At 34.7% G+C, this 15,291-nt stretch overlaps 1 protein-coding gene across 1 annotated transcript in view; it reads right to left on the bottom strand.

The window, feature by feature from the left end:
• The window catches only part of TRIM67 (tripartite motif containing 67), a 75,482-nt gene that overhangs the window by 15,192 nt on the left and 44,999 nt on the right, over positions 1–15,291 (bottom strand). The window contains exons 2-6 of the mRNA XM_051993638.1: positions 13,708–13,803; positions 12,132–12,254; positions 9,910–10,020; positions 7,322–7,481; positions 5,706–5,851 (exon numbers count right to left, since the gene is read on the bottom strand). Coding sequence (XP_051849598.1) covers positions 5,706–5,851; positions 7,322–7,481; positions 9,910–10,020; positions 12,132–12,254; positions 13,708–13,803 — 636 coding nt within the window. The remainder of the gene's footprint in view (positions 1–5,705; positions 5,852–7,321; positions 7,482–9,909; positions 10,021–12,131; positions 12,255–13,707; positions 13,804–15,291) is intronic.

The raw sequence follows: 15,291 nt of genomic DNA, 5'->3' as shown, positions 1-15,291 counted from the left end.
TTCAATTAAATTCAACCCAACAATAATGTACTACCCTGTACCAGAAACTATGGTGAGCACTAAGAATAGGAAAAAATTTTACTAAAAGGTTTTGCCCTTTTCATATATGAATATGTTGGTAACTGAAAGGAGCAGAAAAAGAAAACTGATAAAATCAGTTTGAAGAAGAAAACAGTCTCTCAGATAAAATATCAAAGGGAGACTCATGCTCCTGAGTATCTGAAAAGGAACTGCCTCTCAGAAAAAATCTTGGTAAGAACTATTTGAAGGCAGATTCAGAGGTAACTGGATTCAGGTCATTATGGTATATTAGTTCATTTGTGCATTACTATTTTCAGGATTTTGAAAGATATAGTTGATAAATTATGAATCAAGTAACTGGGGAATATGAGATAATCATATGAGAGCTTTTGGAACCATAATTGAGAGAAAAGTACAATTGTTGATATTCCTGTCATAAATTGCAAATTGATCATTTTTTGAGTATTAAATTTGCAGATTAAAAGCTAGGAAGAAGAAGGAACTGAAAAAAAGGAGAAAACAATCAGGTAAAACGAAGTAGGAGAGAGAGTCAGAGACAGAAGATATAGAAAGTAATAAGAGCTGCTTATCAAAGATAGAGTACAGGAGCTGGCAGAAGCTTATCAAGAATCATAGCAAGAATCTGCAGCTATTTTGCTAAGAACTGTGTGGATCAGAGACATTGTTTTGTTGAGAGTTGATTGGCTGAAGAAATGCAGTATTATCCTGTACTGTCATCTACAATCCAAGAAAAGTGACATTTCTCAAGTGTGCCTGCATTGCCCTTTACTTTCCTCTGCAATTTGGTTTAAGAAAGAGAAACAGAATGGAGAAGGCAGGCTGGCAGATGTTGCAGTTTTTTGTTTTTTGTTTTTTGTTTTTTTTTGCTTTGAAAAGAGGTGTACCTTTGTTGAGAGATGATTGGATAAAACAGAATTCCCTGCTATTTGAAGAGCTGGCTAGAGTAATGCTCTATAATCATCGAAAGCTTGAGAGGGAGAAACTCCACAGAGCCAAACTCAGAGAGCTTGGTCTTTCTCCAGTTTAAGGCAATTGCTTGCCACTAAAAGAACATAATATTTTTTTTTAGCACCCTGCTAAGGTTGACTGTTGGAAGGTGGAGCTTATTACTGCTTTCACATCCTAAGAGCAGCTGAGAAGCAATTTTGTCCAGCAAGAAAGCTGTGAGGACAGGAGCAAAAGCAAATAGAGAAGTAGTCTTTCCTAGAACGTGACTAGTGGCACAAGTTATTCTCCAAAGAGAACAAGAACATGACAGACATCCCAAGTTATGAAGTACCCTGGATACCTGGGATTTCTCTATTATTCCATGGCTTGAATTTATACAGTATCATGAAAAGAATATTGAGATTTAAGGGAGAAAGCTGAGGTCATTAGGAACATTATGCCAATTCTAGGACTAATTCATTGTCTATATGCAGTACCTATCAATATCCATATTTATATATAAATATTTTGAGCTTTGCATTAACAAAGTATTGGTCTATCTCTATATAGATGAGAACAAATATATATATATGGATATGGATATGGATAGGTACTGCATATAGTACCTATATATATATGTATATACACCTATACACACACACACACACACACACACACATACACACATACACAGTCACCCACATATTAGTAGACCAGATCTATTATTTATACATCTAAATGTATATTATAGTCTGGACAATTAACTATCCACTTGTTCCCTGAATTGATGAGTCAACCCTTTTGATTGAATAAATAGGAGATTATGCAATGTTTCAGGGCTTCCTATAATCAGCACAGTGTCATCTGAAAGCACAAGAATCTGAAAACCTCACTATCTAAGGAATCCCTCTTTAATTTAGTCTCTTATCTGACCTCCTCCATGGTAATGGCAATAATATTTGGTGAACATACATTTCCTGATTTTATGTTTCTTTTGTATTAATTATCAGGAAGTTACTGAACAAAGTTACCATTATTTTTTCTTTCTTGGAATCAAATATAATTTTGATCTATGCATAGTAGTTACCTTGTTGAAGAAGAGCTTTTAAGGTAACATTTTACTTTATAGTGTAACATTTTTTTAATAGTCAGTCAACAATAAGTGAATAGGTCTGTCTCTACAAATGTTATTTGAAAAATTGGTGAGCCCAAAATAATGTATATCTTGGCCATCTGCAATAAGCATAATGGGATAGGGTATTCTTTGCACATTTCAAGCTAGTCATTATGTAACTGATAAGATGTAGCCTAAAATAGATTACAATTTGTGAAAATTTACTTGTTCCCTTCTCAAGCTTTCATCAAGGATGCTCTTAACACATATTTATTATTCTTATAAAAGCTAATTTAAAGAGTTCTGGGGGGATGGAAAAATAATTTTATATAATGGTAGTTATTGATGCTTTCTTAGTCACTTTTTGGAAAGTAACAATAAAATAATGATTATCCACATTGTTCAATACTGCTATTAGTAATAGACAGGGAAGCTTTGATCTTTTCAATTTTTTTTTTTTCTGAAGCAATTGGGGTTGTGACTTGCCCAGGGTCACACAGCTAGGATCTTTTCCATTTCTAACACTGGCTGATTTGTCTCTCCTTGGGCCATATGGTGTTCCTCTCCCCCTATAACTTTTCTTGGGGCTCACTAATTTTTTTCTATAAGTGATTTGTGTCTGTTCTTTTTTCAGATAGTTTAAGAATTAATTTTTCAATGTTCTCTAAACTCTGTTATTTTCAGCATAGATCTCCTCAGTATATACTTGATCTCATTTAACTGTGTTTTCTTTGTTTTCTAGTGACTTCTTGTACAGTACATCATTGGCTGTGATATTTTGCTTCAAGTATGAAGACATCTATCATTTGTGTAAAAAACAGTTTGTTATAGAAATCCCTATTTTTGACCAGAATTCAAACTACCATCTATGTGACTCTGAGTTCTGATTGGTGAGCCTCTTGCTTGTTCTCAAGCTTACCACATAATTTCTTAGAATTTCTATGCCATGTTTCCATATTCTCTACCCCCAATTCTCAGTCCCACCTTCAACTCTTTTCTGTGAAAACAGTAATCAAATGAACAATATCATTCCTAGGAAACATATGTCAATCATTTGACTTTAGTTGCTATCATGATTCTTCTGACTTCCTGGTCCAAAATATTCTTTCCTCTGTGTTATCTTCTCCTATTAGAATATAAACTCCAGAGAACTAAAGTCCTTGCTTGTATTTTCAGTGCTTAACACAATGTGTAGCATATAGTAAACATTTAATTTTTTTTTCATTCATTCAGTTATCTTTTATTGATAGATCTTTTCCATTTTTCTTCTCTGTCTCTATCTCTCTCTATTTCTCTCTCTTTGCCTGTCTCTCACTCTTTCTCTCTGTCTCTCTCGGATCTCTAACTTATTCAAAGTTGGAAGTGCAATGATTATTTCCATTGCTCAATACCTCTATTAATAATAGACAAGGAAGCTTTAATCTTTTCTAACATTGGTTGATTTGTCTCTTTTTGGGTATGGTGTTCTCCTCCCCCAACAGTCTTTCTTGGGGCTCATTATATTGATGCTAGACTTAGTGCAGATATCTAATTGTTCAGCCCTACTGCAACTCAGAGCTCCAGAACTCAAGCAATCTCCTGATTTCATCCTCTCAGCAATGTCCTAATGTACAGTGTACCCAATCTTTTGTCCATTTTCCATCTGTTCATTGTCTTACATCCAATTTCATCTCTAAATGTCTTCTGGATGCTGTAGCATAATTGATCCTCTGGACAAGTGATCTTTATATAAACTTTTCTTTTAATATTCAATTTCTTGATAATTTACAAGGTAATTTGGCCATAATCTTCTATTACCCTTTTCTCTAAGATTTTACAAATGAGTTCATATACCAAGCCAGGTTTTTTTTTTTTTTTTTTTTGGCTGCCATCTCTTGATTTAACAAGAAAATCAAATGTTTTCTGGCTTACATAGAATCTATGCTTTTAAAATTTCCTTGTTATGGTCATTGATTTATATCATTTAAACTCTCTTAGGAAAGGACAATGATCTATATAAAGATCTATTTTTAAAAATCAATTTCTTACTCAACAGCTTATTTCAATAGTTCAGGTTGGTTAGCTTCAATTGTACTACATGCTCTCTTCTTGTTATCCTTTCTTCTATTTTGGAATTGATTTTGAGCTTTGTATTAACAAGCTATTGGTCTGACTCTACATAGATGAGAACAACAGCAGAAAAAATAGTTTTTATTTTGTCTCTCTTTCCCTAGTAGCCCACAGCCTTTTGCATATATCATGCCCTTAACAAATGTTTTTTGGAGTAGAATGAATAATGACTCTTTCATTGGCAGCCAGACACATTTCATGTGTCAAAATATAAACAATTTCTTTTTTATGATTAGCATTTATTATGTTCTAAATATTTTGACTCTCTTATTAAGAAAGTATTCATGATATGTAGGCATGATGTTTCTTTCTTTGCCACTCATGGAGTGGCAAATTCTATGTTGACTCAAATTGAAAGGTTGTAATGAATTACTTGTAGAATTCTGGATTTCCTTATTTTCTGCAAAAAAAATCTTGTCACATAAACTGCAATTATCTTCATAGTAGCCTTTTTGCAAAAGCTTACCATGAGCATTGTAAAAAGAATGCCCTAATATTCTGTGAAACGTTATTTCCTTTTGCCTTTAGATATACTTAAAAGTCCATAGTGCCTGCTTCTTCATTTGCCTTTCCAAAGATAATTGTGAGCTATTTTGCCACTTAGCTCAAACTTATTTTGGACATCTGGCTTGATTTGAATCAGAAATATCAACATTCCTATAATTCAGTTTCTCCATTATTATATCCACTTGTTGGTCATTGGACAAGGATCTTGTACTTTGCTAAGTTAATGTCTTTAAAGAGTCTAAAAACTTTGTTCTTGACAAATTTTATACTCTTTTAAGGGGCTTGCTCAGATGTGAGATTTGAACATTGTCTTCCTGATTCTGAATCAAGCAAGCACTCTATCCATTATACCATGCTTTCTCCCCTGGGCAATATGAATATACATATAATAAATGCTGCAGATTCAGAAAAAGATACTATTTAAGTAGACTGGCAAAGGTGACACTATAGAGTTAGTATTTGGAGAAATAGAGGGGAACAGAATTATATATGTGCAAATCCTCATATCCCCGGTACTGTGTCTGGGTTTGTGCTATCTTTAAAAATGATATTGAACAACACATCTTATTTAGTCCTTTCCCCTGTTTTAAGCCAAATTTCAATCAGAAACTGTTTTTTCTTAGTCAGATACTGCCTTGTATTAGGAATCATCCTGTTGCTAAAATCTCAGATTAGTTCCCTTTGACTTTAGAGTAAGGATAGGATTATAGGCCATTGATTTAATCTCAATTGTATAGATAAGGAAACTGAGGTTAACCAAGAGGTTAAGTAAATTGTTCAGTGTTCCAGCTAGATAGTATCAGAACTGAAATGAGAACTTGAGCCTTCTGACTTCCAAAAACTGAGGTTCCTGAGGTTCCAGGGAGAAGTTTTTGGGAAAAAAAACTCATTTTGCTAGCACAAAGAGGGAAGTTATCTAGATTGTCGTCATGGTCATGGTCATTATCATCATCATCATCATCATCAATCTCCATGCCATTCAGAATCTAAGAAGTGATGAACTCACCCGAAACTGCCCACCATCTCCATCATCCAGTTCCAGGATATAACCCTCCACAGGGCTATGGATAAAAGGTGGCATCCTCCAGGCCAGAGTAACACTGTTATTTCGAGTGCAGCACTTCTCTAGCTGCAGTAAGGGGACAGGTGGCACTGCGACAGGAACTGAGCACAGGTTAGTGTAACCCTATCCTTCCCCATCTGACATTCAAAGGAGGCATCCTAGAATCTGTCCCGTCTCCCCACCCAAGTTATAATTCCAATCATTTAGTCATGGCCACAGAAAGATCTGATTGGATTTTGAATTTCTCCTTGACAGTCTCTAAGTTAGCATCCTCAAGGAGCCTGTCAGGAACCTCAAACATATATTTGCATCTTTGGCCAGGCACTTCATATTTTAAGGTTTATCTCTTTTGACATCCAAATTTTAAAGATGAGGAAATTGAGGACCAGAACAACTAAATGATTTCCCCAAAGTCAAAAAGAATTAAGTGGCACATTGAGACTAAAACCCAAGTCTTCCAGATCTTTCCAGTATGTTATTTTGAAAGATATTAATTTGAGAATATTTAAAATAGTCTTTTTAGCAGAAGCTTGGTCATACAGTTGGTGAACTATATAGAAATAGTAGTCAGAACTAGGAATTCTGGTGGCTAAGGCAAATTCAATCAGGATCAACAGTGATACATTGTGATTAGGGGACTAATCCTTATCCTGAGGCTGCTCTGGAGCTGTGTAGGGAGCCCTGTCCCAAGTCTAAAACTCATTTTCTACATCCCAGCATAGGATCTGCTAGACCCTTGTCCTGAAGCTCTCCTCCAAAAGATGATTATGGTCAGAATGACTTCTTATCAACCAAACACTTTCCCCTGAGGCTATCTGGGAGCTGCATTTTTTTTTTTTTTGAGTTTTATCAGATTCCTAGAGTACCTTTCCTCTATGGAGATGGGAGGTACCTGATGAGGCCCTTTTCTCAAATAGAAAGTGGTCCAAAGAGTCATCCTCTAGTCTGACATCCTAGTCTGCCTAACCTTGTGCTGACCTTTTGATTCTAGATCAGCTGATTCTAGGGATTAGCATCATTTTCCCAGGAGATGCTATCTCTGCTCAGTCCTTTTCTCAGAACTAAGCTGCTTCAGGCTTGATTTAAAGCATCAGAATATATTAGAGTCGGGGATAGGAATGTGATCCTCTCAAGTATGATTGAGAATATATTTTAATTCCCTTCCCCATTCTGTTAAATTGTTTTTGTTTTTAAGAAAATACATGGATTTGAATAAATTAAAGCTACTTCATTGGGAAGTTGATTGATTGAAACAATAACTTCAGCTCAGATTCAGGTTTTTCAGTTGAGGGTTCATGATTTGTTTGCTTATGGCATTATTATTTGCTTATTAATCCAAAGTCAATCTCTCTTGGAAATGGTCTTTTGCTGATTGAATCCAGTAGTATTTTCCTAATCTTCAGCACCTCCACCCCATATTTTTTTTTTTTTAACAGAAGACCTTGGACCCAAGAGAACTGGGCTTGGTCACTATTATTGACTTGAATTCATTTACAATGCTGCTATAGAACAAATGTTCATTAAAAGAAGCATTGAACATATGTTCAACCAAAGCTCACCCCTACATTTCATCTGGATGAAGTCCAGCTGATGGATAGCTTGCAGCAGAGGCTCACTGTCCAAAGTCAAATCGAACTCTGCAGACACCTTGGGCTCCAAAGCTCCCTTAACCCACTGCTCTTGAGACACCTGGACACGCTTGATCAGGGCATCTGAAATCTTAAAGAAATCATTAGGTTTGGGCTATGAATCTTCAAAGAAAAGGATAAATGGAAAATTGTGACAACAGGATTATTTATAGAGTTTAGGATTGCAGGACAGGAAGGCATTAAATAATTTGTTTAGGCTTACACACCCAAAATACTTCAGAAATGAAAGACAGACAGAGAGAGATGAAGACAGAAATAGACAGATGCAGAGAATGAGAGAGACAGACAGAGACAACAGAGACAGAGAAAGATAGAGACAGAGACAGAGACACACAGAAACAGAGAAGGAAGAGGAGAGAAACAGAGACACAGAGTCCTGTAAAAAAATGTGGCAGCCAGGTGGTACAATGGAAAGAATGCTGCATTTGAGTTCAAATCCTATTTCAAATATTTACTAACTGTGTGACTTTGGGTAAATCAATTAATCCAATATGCCTTGGTTTTCTCATCTATAAAATAGGGATAATAATAGAATCCACCTCACATAGTTGTTGTGAGGATCAAATGAGATAAATCTCATCACAACCCTAAAGTATTATATCAATGTTAACTATTTTGCAAAAATTGTTCTTATTTTGCAAAAAACTATTTTTAAAATGAAATTAAATGTGAGATATAAAATTTGGTATTTAAAGGAACTTTGCGGTGAATCTTATTGTGAAATTTAAAAAAAAATTATAAAAAAGGTAATCCTTATTTCAAATTTTTGAACAACAATGTTTTGTCAAGTAGATTTTTAAGAGCAAAAGAAAACAAACATTGAGTTACTACTGATCTTGGTGACATTTTGTTTTATTTGTACAAAATCTTTTTATTTAGTATAACTGAAATTATCCATTTTATATTTTCCTCTGCTCTCTACCAAAAGAGTGAATTTTAAAATTAGGAACATAATTACCAATGAATAGAAACATTTCAACATACAAAAAACAAAAAACAGAATTTTATGTGAAATTATGAATTTCTATATAGTTCTTTTTTAAAGTATGTATTAAATTTTATTTGTAGTAAGACATTTGTCCTGTTTGTAAAAAAAAATAAACATGAATTTATTAACTTCCTAGTGAGTACTAGGTATTGGGTTCTTTTAGAAATTCTTGATCTATTCTGTTCTTCTGTACATTTTAAAATGTTTTATTTATGCCATTTTCTTTTTGCATCCTTATTTTCATCCATTAACTTACCTTCCCGCTTCTCTATAGAAGCCTTTCCTTGAAAATAAAAATATCCAAGAAAAACAATTAAAGACATGGCCACCTCTTAAAATGTCTTGTTCCACAGCCCTAATTGATCTCTTTGCTAAGAAGAGGGAGAGTCTTACCTAAGGTCAGGATAAGATTCCAGGAATCTTTGGTTCCTGGGAACATGGATAAGGTATTAATAGCTCTTATAAACTTTCAGTTGTGTCTGCACAGTCCTTAGGGAATAATCAAGGTAATTAATTATTCTTTCTACAGAAAGAGGGTTAAACTTACATCTGCATCACTATTTTATTCCAGAAATTATACAATTCTGAGCTAGTCTACTGTGCTAGGAATCAAATTCTAAGACTGGATTACCCAAAGGACAACTGGAAATTTGTTCTATTTTGTATACTATTGAATGTGAGAAGAAATAACACCATTGACTTGCCATGAGTGGACACCTTATTAAGCAACTCGACATCACTGGACTATGTCCAACTTGCTTTACAGAGATCACTTTACCATGATCCTTGACTTCTCTATAGGGGATTAGGTAAAAGAATAGAAGTATGGTTACTAAAACACAAAAAAGTAGAATCATACCATGTCAGAGCTGGGAGGAAACTTAAGACTCTATCAATTCAATAACCCCTTTTGTCAAAAAAAACTGAGGCTCATAGAGGTTGAATAACTTTCTTAGACTCACTACTTATCAGAACAGTCAAAACAAGTACCCAGATCATTTAATTTCTAGGCTAGTTTTCTTTCCACCATAAATTTATGGAGGGAGAGAAGGGAATAAACATTTATATAGTACCTACTATGTGCCAGGCCTTATGCTAAGTACTTTACAAATATCTCATTTGATTCTTCCAACAATTCACAAAGTAGATGCCATTATTATTCATATTTTACAGTTAAGGAAATTGAGACAAATAGAGTCTAAGTTGACTGAGGCAAATAGAGGCTAAATTGTGTGCCCAGGGTGAAATAATTATTAAGTGTCTGAGACTGAATTTGAATTCAGATATTCCTGACTTTAGGCCAAATCCTCTGTCTATTTGTACCTCCTAGCTACCTTTAGAATTTTATAATTTAGTGTTCTCCTAATAACAAGGAAAACAAAATCAACACAATTCCAAATCTGTGGGAAAGGGTTTTATTTTTAAACAAAATATGCAGTGCTAGCAGTGCTAGCAGAAAAGAGAAAAAACATCCTCTTTCTCCCAGCAAAGATATGATGAAAATACTCACCTGTAAAAACCCAGAAGGGTCATTTTCTTTGATCACCTCTAGGCAGTACTCCATTAGGCCTGTTGACTGGCGTAACTTTAATGTACAATGATTGATCTGGTCCCAAACCACCTGTAAAAAAAAGAAGAGTTTCCAGTGGGGCATCAACATTACTTTCTGCCTTTTGAAGAAAATTAAATAAAAGGCCAGGAGCAACCAGGTGGCAAAGTGGATAGAATGCTGGATCTGAAGTCAGGAAGGCTCATCTTCCTGGGTTCAAATCTGGCCTTAGACATTTATTAGCAGTATGACTCTGGGCAAGTCACTTAACTCTGCCTCAGTTTCCTCATCTGGAGAAGTAAATAGCAAACTACTCTAGCATATTTGCCCAGAAAATCTCAAATGGAGTCAGAGAGGAGGACATGATTGAAATGACCTAACAACCACAAAACAAAGGTTGAAGTAGTGACAGTAATAATTAGCAAATTAAAAAAAAAAAATAAGTGATGAGATCTGCTTGGAGGTCTTCTCTCTTTGTACCTGAATTCTGCATGCCATCTATGGTAGGAAACAATATTGAACCATTCTCCAGTGATCTTAGATTAGGTACTCAACTATAACTTCCTGACCCCAAATATGGAAAATGCAGAATTGAAATGGTCCAGAGTAGTAGTGATTGGTTCCCTGTGTGATCCATGGATAGCTCAATGAACTTCATTTTTTTTTTCATCCATGCATGAAATGATAATAGATTTATAAAGCTCTAAAAAGACCTTGGAAATTATTTACTCCACTTTTTTTCAATTAATTTAGTAATAAGATCCTTTTGGTCTTGAAATATGTTGACAAAAGGGGTAGCTAGGTGGTACCCTAGATAGAGAACTAGCCCTGAAATCAGGAGGACCTAAGTTCAAATCTGGCCTCAGACACTTAACACTTCCTAGCTGTGGGACCTGTGGGACCCCAATTGCCTCAGCAATCTATCTATCTATCTATATATGTAAATATAATTAGCTCTGGATCAGCAGAACCCACAAATATTGGGAGTGCAACAAATTACCAGAAAAAGATAGTTTTGAAGATTGTCAGAAAAGGTCTGTTTCAATTGGAAATGGGAGGGAAGCAGCCAAGCACAAGCAACTGAGCATAAACTCCAGCACAGGCAGTGCAGAGTCCTGGGGTGGTGTAGACTCCAAGGGTGGTGCGGACTCTGTGGGGCAGTGAACACTCCACAGGGAGAATCTACAGGGAGGAATCTACAGCAGCAGTGTTGGCTACTCTGCTCGGATATATTGATAGATAGATGATAGATAGATATACATATATATATGTATATCTATATATATCTGGTTATAGAATCTCCCCAAAATAGAGACTTGAAATAACTAGACCATGGTCACATGGGAAAACCAGATATAGAATTCAGATCTGCAATGACCAAGCAGGCCAAAGTCGAACTTGTAAGAAAAAGACTTTGTCAGAACAGCCTCATACTTGTATCCTTGCATATATCTTTCAAATTTTCTCTTATATCTTTTTCTTCTTTTGATAAAACTTTATTCTGCAATATTATGTGGATTCTGTAATAGTGTGTGGATGACTGGGAAATCAGTTACAATCTCACGTACATATATTATCCCATGTTTCCTGGTTGGAAGCTAGGAGCCAATAAAGTAAAAATATTCCCAATGTGTCCCTGGCTCCTTTGTATCCTAAGTGAGTGTCCACCATAAATCCTAGACACATTAAAAGCAGTCCCAGATCACACTTTTAAAGAGCTTGAATTAAATAGTCAAGATGATAGACTTCTAAGTAATTAATAGAATCACATGTAAATACAGTAACTGAAAAAAAATAGTTGGAATTTTGTGTATATTTATAAGACTATAGTGGGGCAGATAAGTTTGACAATAGATGAAAGCTTCCTAGATGACATAAGCCTAAAGCATGTTGGCTCTAAAAGGGGAAAGATATGCCTGTAGTATACGAATGTTCTGTAGAAAGAGCAAATGGTTAATGTGATATTTTCTATTAGCTAAGAACATTAAATTGGAGAAAGTAATGGCAAACCACTCTAGCATCTTTGCCAAGAAAAACCCAAATGGGGTCACAAAGAGTTGGACATGACTGAAACAATAACAAAGAACATTAAAACTCTATTCCCTTGAGACTGTGAATGGGTACTGAAAAACAGATTATTTCTAGATGACAGCTTCCAAGGAAACAGGCCTCCAGTCACTCACCTTCAATTTGTGTTCCCGTTCTTTAGTGACCTTGGTGAGTAATTTGGCTTTTTGTCGAGTTAAAGCATCAACCAGGGCATCACACTGAGCAACCAGGCAGGCCTCATAGTCCAGCCCATTTTCCTGGAGGAAATCAAGATTTATCAAGCAGAAAGGTTAAAATGTAATGCTATTACTATAAGGTTTTATCTCTCTCAATTCCATTATGACCCTTATACCACATCTAAGTAGATTCTATCTTATTTCTTTGTATTTCTTCCCCATCCTCCGTTTTAACTTATAGTCTGAAATACTTCATGACTACCTACTTCAGCTTATTAGTCTTTAATGAATCTCCAACAACTCAGTGGTTCTACAGTTTATTCCTTTTTGAAAGCTTGATGGATTAATGCTTAGCAAGATTCAAGATCTAATTATATAAACATGACTATAAATATGTTGGAAGAAGCTGTGATAGAGTGAAAAGATCAATGAACTCACTGGCCTCTTGACCTTAAAAAAATCCTTTACTAGCTATGTGATCTGGTTAAGCTGCTTAACCACTCTTAAGGAAAGTGCTTTTTATAACTATATAAATACAAAATATATTATATTATGCATGTGATATATAACAAAACACATTAAAATATCCTTTAAATGTGAATAATTATTGTGCTTTTTGTTTATTTGAACTTCTGATTTCATGGCTGTAGGGAACTATATTATGGAAACTACTTCCACTGTTGTAGATTGGTGACTGATTGTAAATTATAGTCTAAGAGACTTTCTTTGGGTGCTATCAAGTTAAATGACTTGCACATGTTCATACAGCCAATATGTATCAGAGGCAGGACTTGGAGCCACATGTTCCTGAACCCTATGCTGGACCTCCATCCATCATGTCATATAGCTTCTCATTGTGCATATACTATATTCAAAATATAAACTACACATATATAAACATGAAGCATAGTGTAGGGGAAAGAACACTACCTCTGAAGTTAGAGGACTTATGTTCAAATCTTGTCTCTGATGCTTTGTTCAAGTTTGGGCAAGTGACTTTAGGCAAGTTTCTCTCAGGTTCTAAGTTTTTTCATCTATAATACAAGAGATTTGGACTAAATAGTTTCTAAAGTCCCTTTTCTCTCTCTCTCTCTCTCTCTCTCTCTCTCTTTCTCTCTCTCTGTATGTATGTATTTGTGTATGTGTATGTGTGTATAATCTTATTCTAAAGGAGTGGTAGTTATTGAGTTAGCTCACCTCATTTATCCTTGATTATCAAGTAAGAACACATCTTGAGATAAGCAATCAGAAAATCCATTGAAAATTCATTCAATAAAAAACATTTCAACTAGGTATGACTTTGGGAAGAGGGAGGCAGTTTTTATTTAAATAAATTTCCTTTCTTTTCTTAGCTGTTGGTTCAATATCTTGCTTTTATCATATTTACAAGAGTCAGCACTGGAGCTTAATTTTATAACTAATACAGTCCTCAAAAATGAACTTGTTTTGCTATTCTGACTGATCGCTTTATAATTTTCCTCCCAGGAGATGGTTTGAATGGAGTCATTCTCAAATGACCCCAAGATATCCTTACCTGGATCTGCTGAAGTATGTTCTTGAGCTGAACTAGGAACTCTTTAGCCTCCTTTGCTTTATCAGAAACACCATTCAATGCTTGAGATAGCTGTGCCTAAACCATAATATACAGATAGGAAAGAAAAAAATTAGAAAAAAAGCAGAGGGCAAAATTTACATTTAACAACTTCTTCCATTTAAAGAGGATATCTTTGCAGACAGAGCTCAGACAATATTATAGATAGAATCACACTAACAATAATTGATCTCTATATAGCACTTTAAGATTTGCAAAGAACTTGGCATACAGTATCTCATTTAGAGTAGAGGTACTACTATTATTTTTTAAATATTTATAGATGAGGAAACTGAAGGTAGATACTATGGGACTTCCCCATGATCACACAGTTAGTGTACAAGAAAAGGCATTTGAACCAAGTACTTAAGTTACCTACCTTAAAAGGTAATTAGGTAGGTGGGGGAAGAAATGTACTATAAACCTTAAAGCTTCATAAAAACACTATTCATCATTTCTCTTATGGTCACATCAATTGTTCACTGTTCACTATGGAGGAGACATAGAGATGAATAGGCTATGGGCCCTGCCTTCAAGGAGCTTGCAAACTAATAGGAGGCATATGACATATGCAAAAATAATAAATAGAAATAATAAAATTAAGTGGTTGGATATTATAAATTTAATAAAAATTTGTAGTCAGAAGAGGAAGTGGTAAGTAATATCCTATTTGGATATGCTACAACTGTCCCATCCTGTTCTTTTTCACTTGTCCTTCCCCCAGGACTTTAAGAGGCACAGCTTAAACACAGTGGAAACATGCAGCACCAAATGCTTGTTAGTTTGCTGCCAATCTTTCTGATTCTCATTAGTATTGAGGATGAATAAAATTTAAAATAATAGAATTTTGGTATTAGAAGAGACTAGAGGTCAGAAAGTGTAGGACTATGAGTGTTCTTTATGGTTATTTATACTGAATCCATACTTCTCTAAAACAAATATTAGTAAAGAGAAAAATATTAATAATAATAGTTTTTGTGGTACAGATAATGGGAGGAAAAGTAAGTTATTGTAGATTGTGGAATGATTAAACAAATTGGGGCATGTGAACATAATAGAATATCATTGCATAATAAAAAAAACATGGCAAATGTGAAAATTTAGAAGAACATGGGAAGATACATAAATTAATGTAGTAGAGGAAAAAAAGCAAAAGCAGGAAACCAATATATGGAATTACTGATTAAATCAAATATTTTATGTGATTGTAAACTCCTTGAGGAAAGAAATTGTCTTTTGTCTTTTTTATAGTATATATTAGGCACTTAATAAATGCTAATTGAATTGAAAATTTGAATATGAATGTGTTAGAATACTACTGTGCACTACTGTGTGCTATTGTGAAATGAGGAAATGGATGCTTTCAAAGAAGTATGGAAAAACTTGTGAACTGCTATGGAATTAAGAAGGCAGAATCAGAAGAGCAATTCATATTATCAAGTGTTGGGATCTTTACAAACTGCTAACTAATTAGAGTTGATCTAATCTTACAAGAAGATGTTTTGGCCAGAACCTGAAACAAGGTAC

This window comes from Antechinus flavipes, chromosome 4 (genome assembly GCF_016432865.1).
Source record: "Antechinus flavipes isolate AdamAnt ecotype Samford, QLD, Australia chromosome 4, AdamAnt_v2, whole genome shotgun sequence".
In the NCBI taxonomy this organism is placed as follows: Eukaryota; Metazoa; Chordata; class Mammalia; order Dasyuromorphia; family Dasyuridae; genus Antechinus; species Antechinus flavipes.
This window is presented reverse-complemented; position numbering and strand designations above follow the sequence as displayed.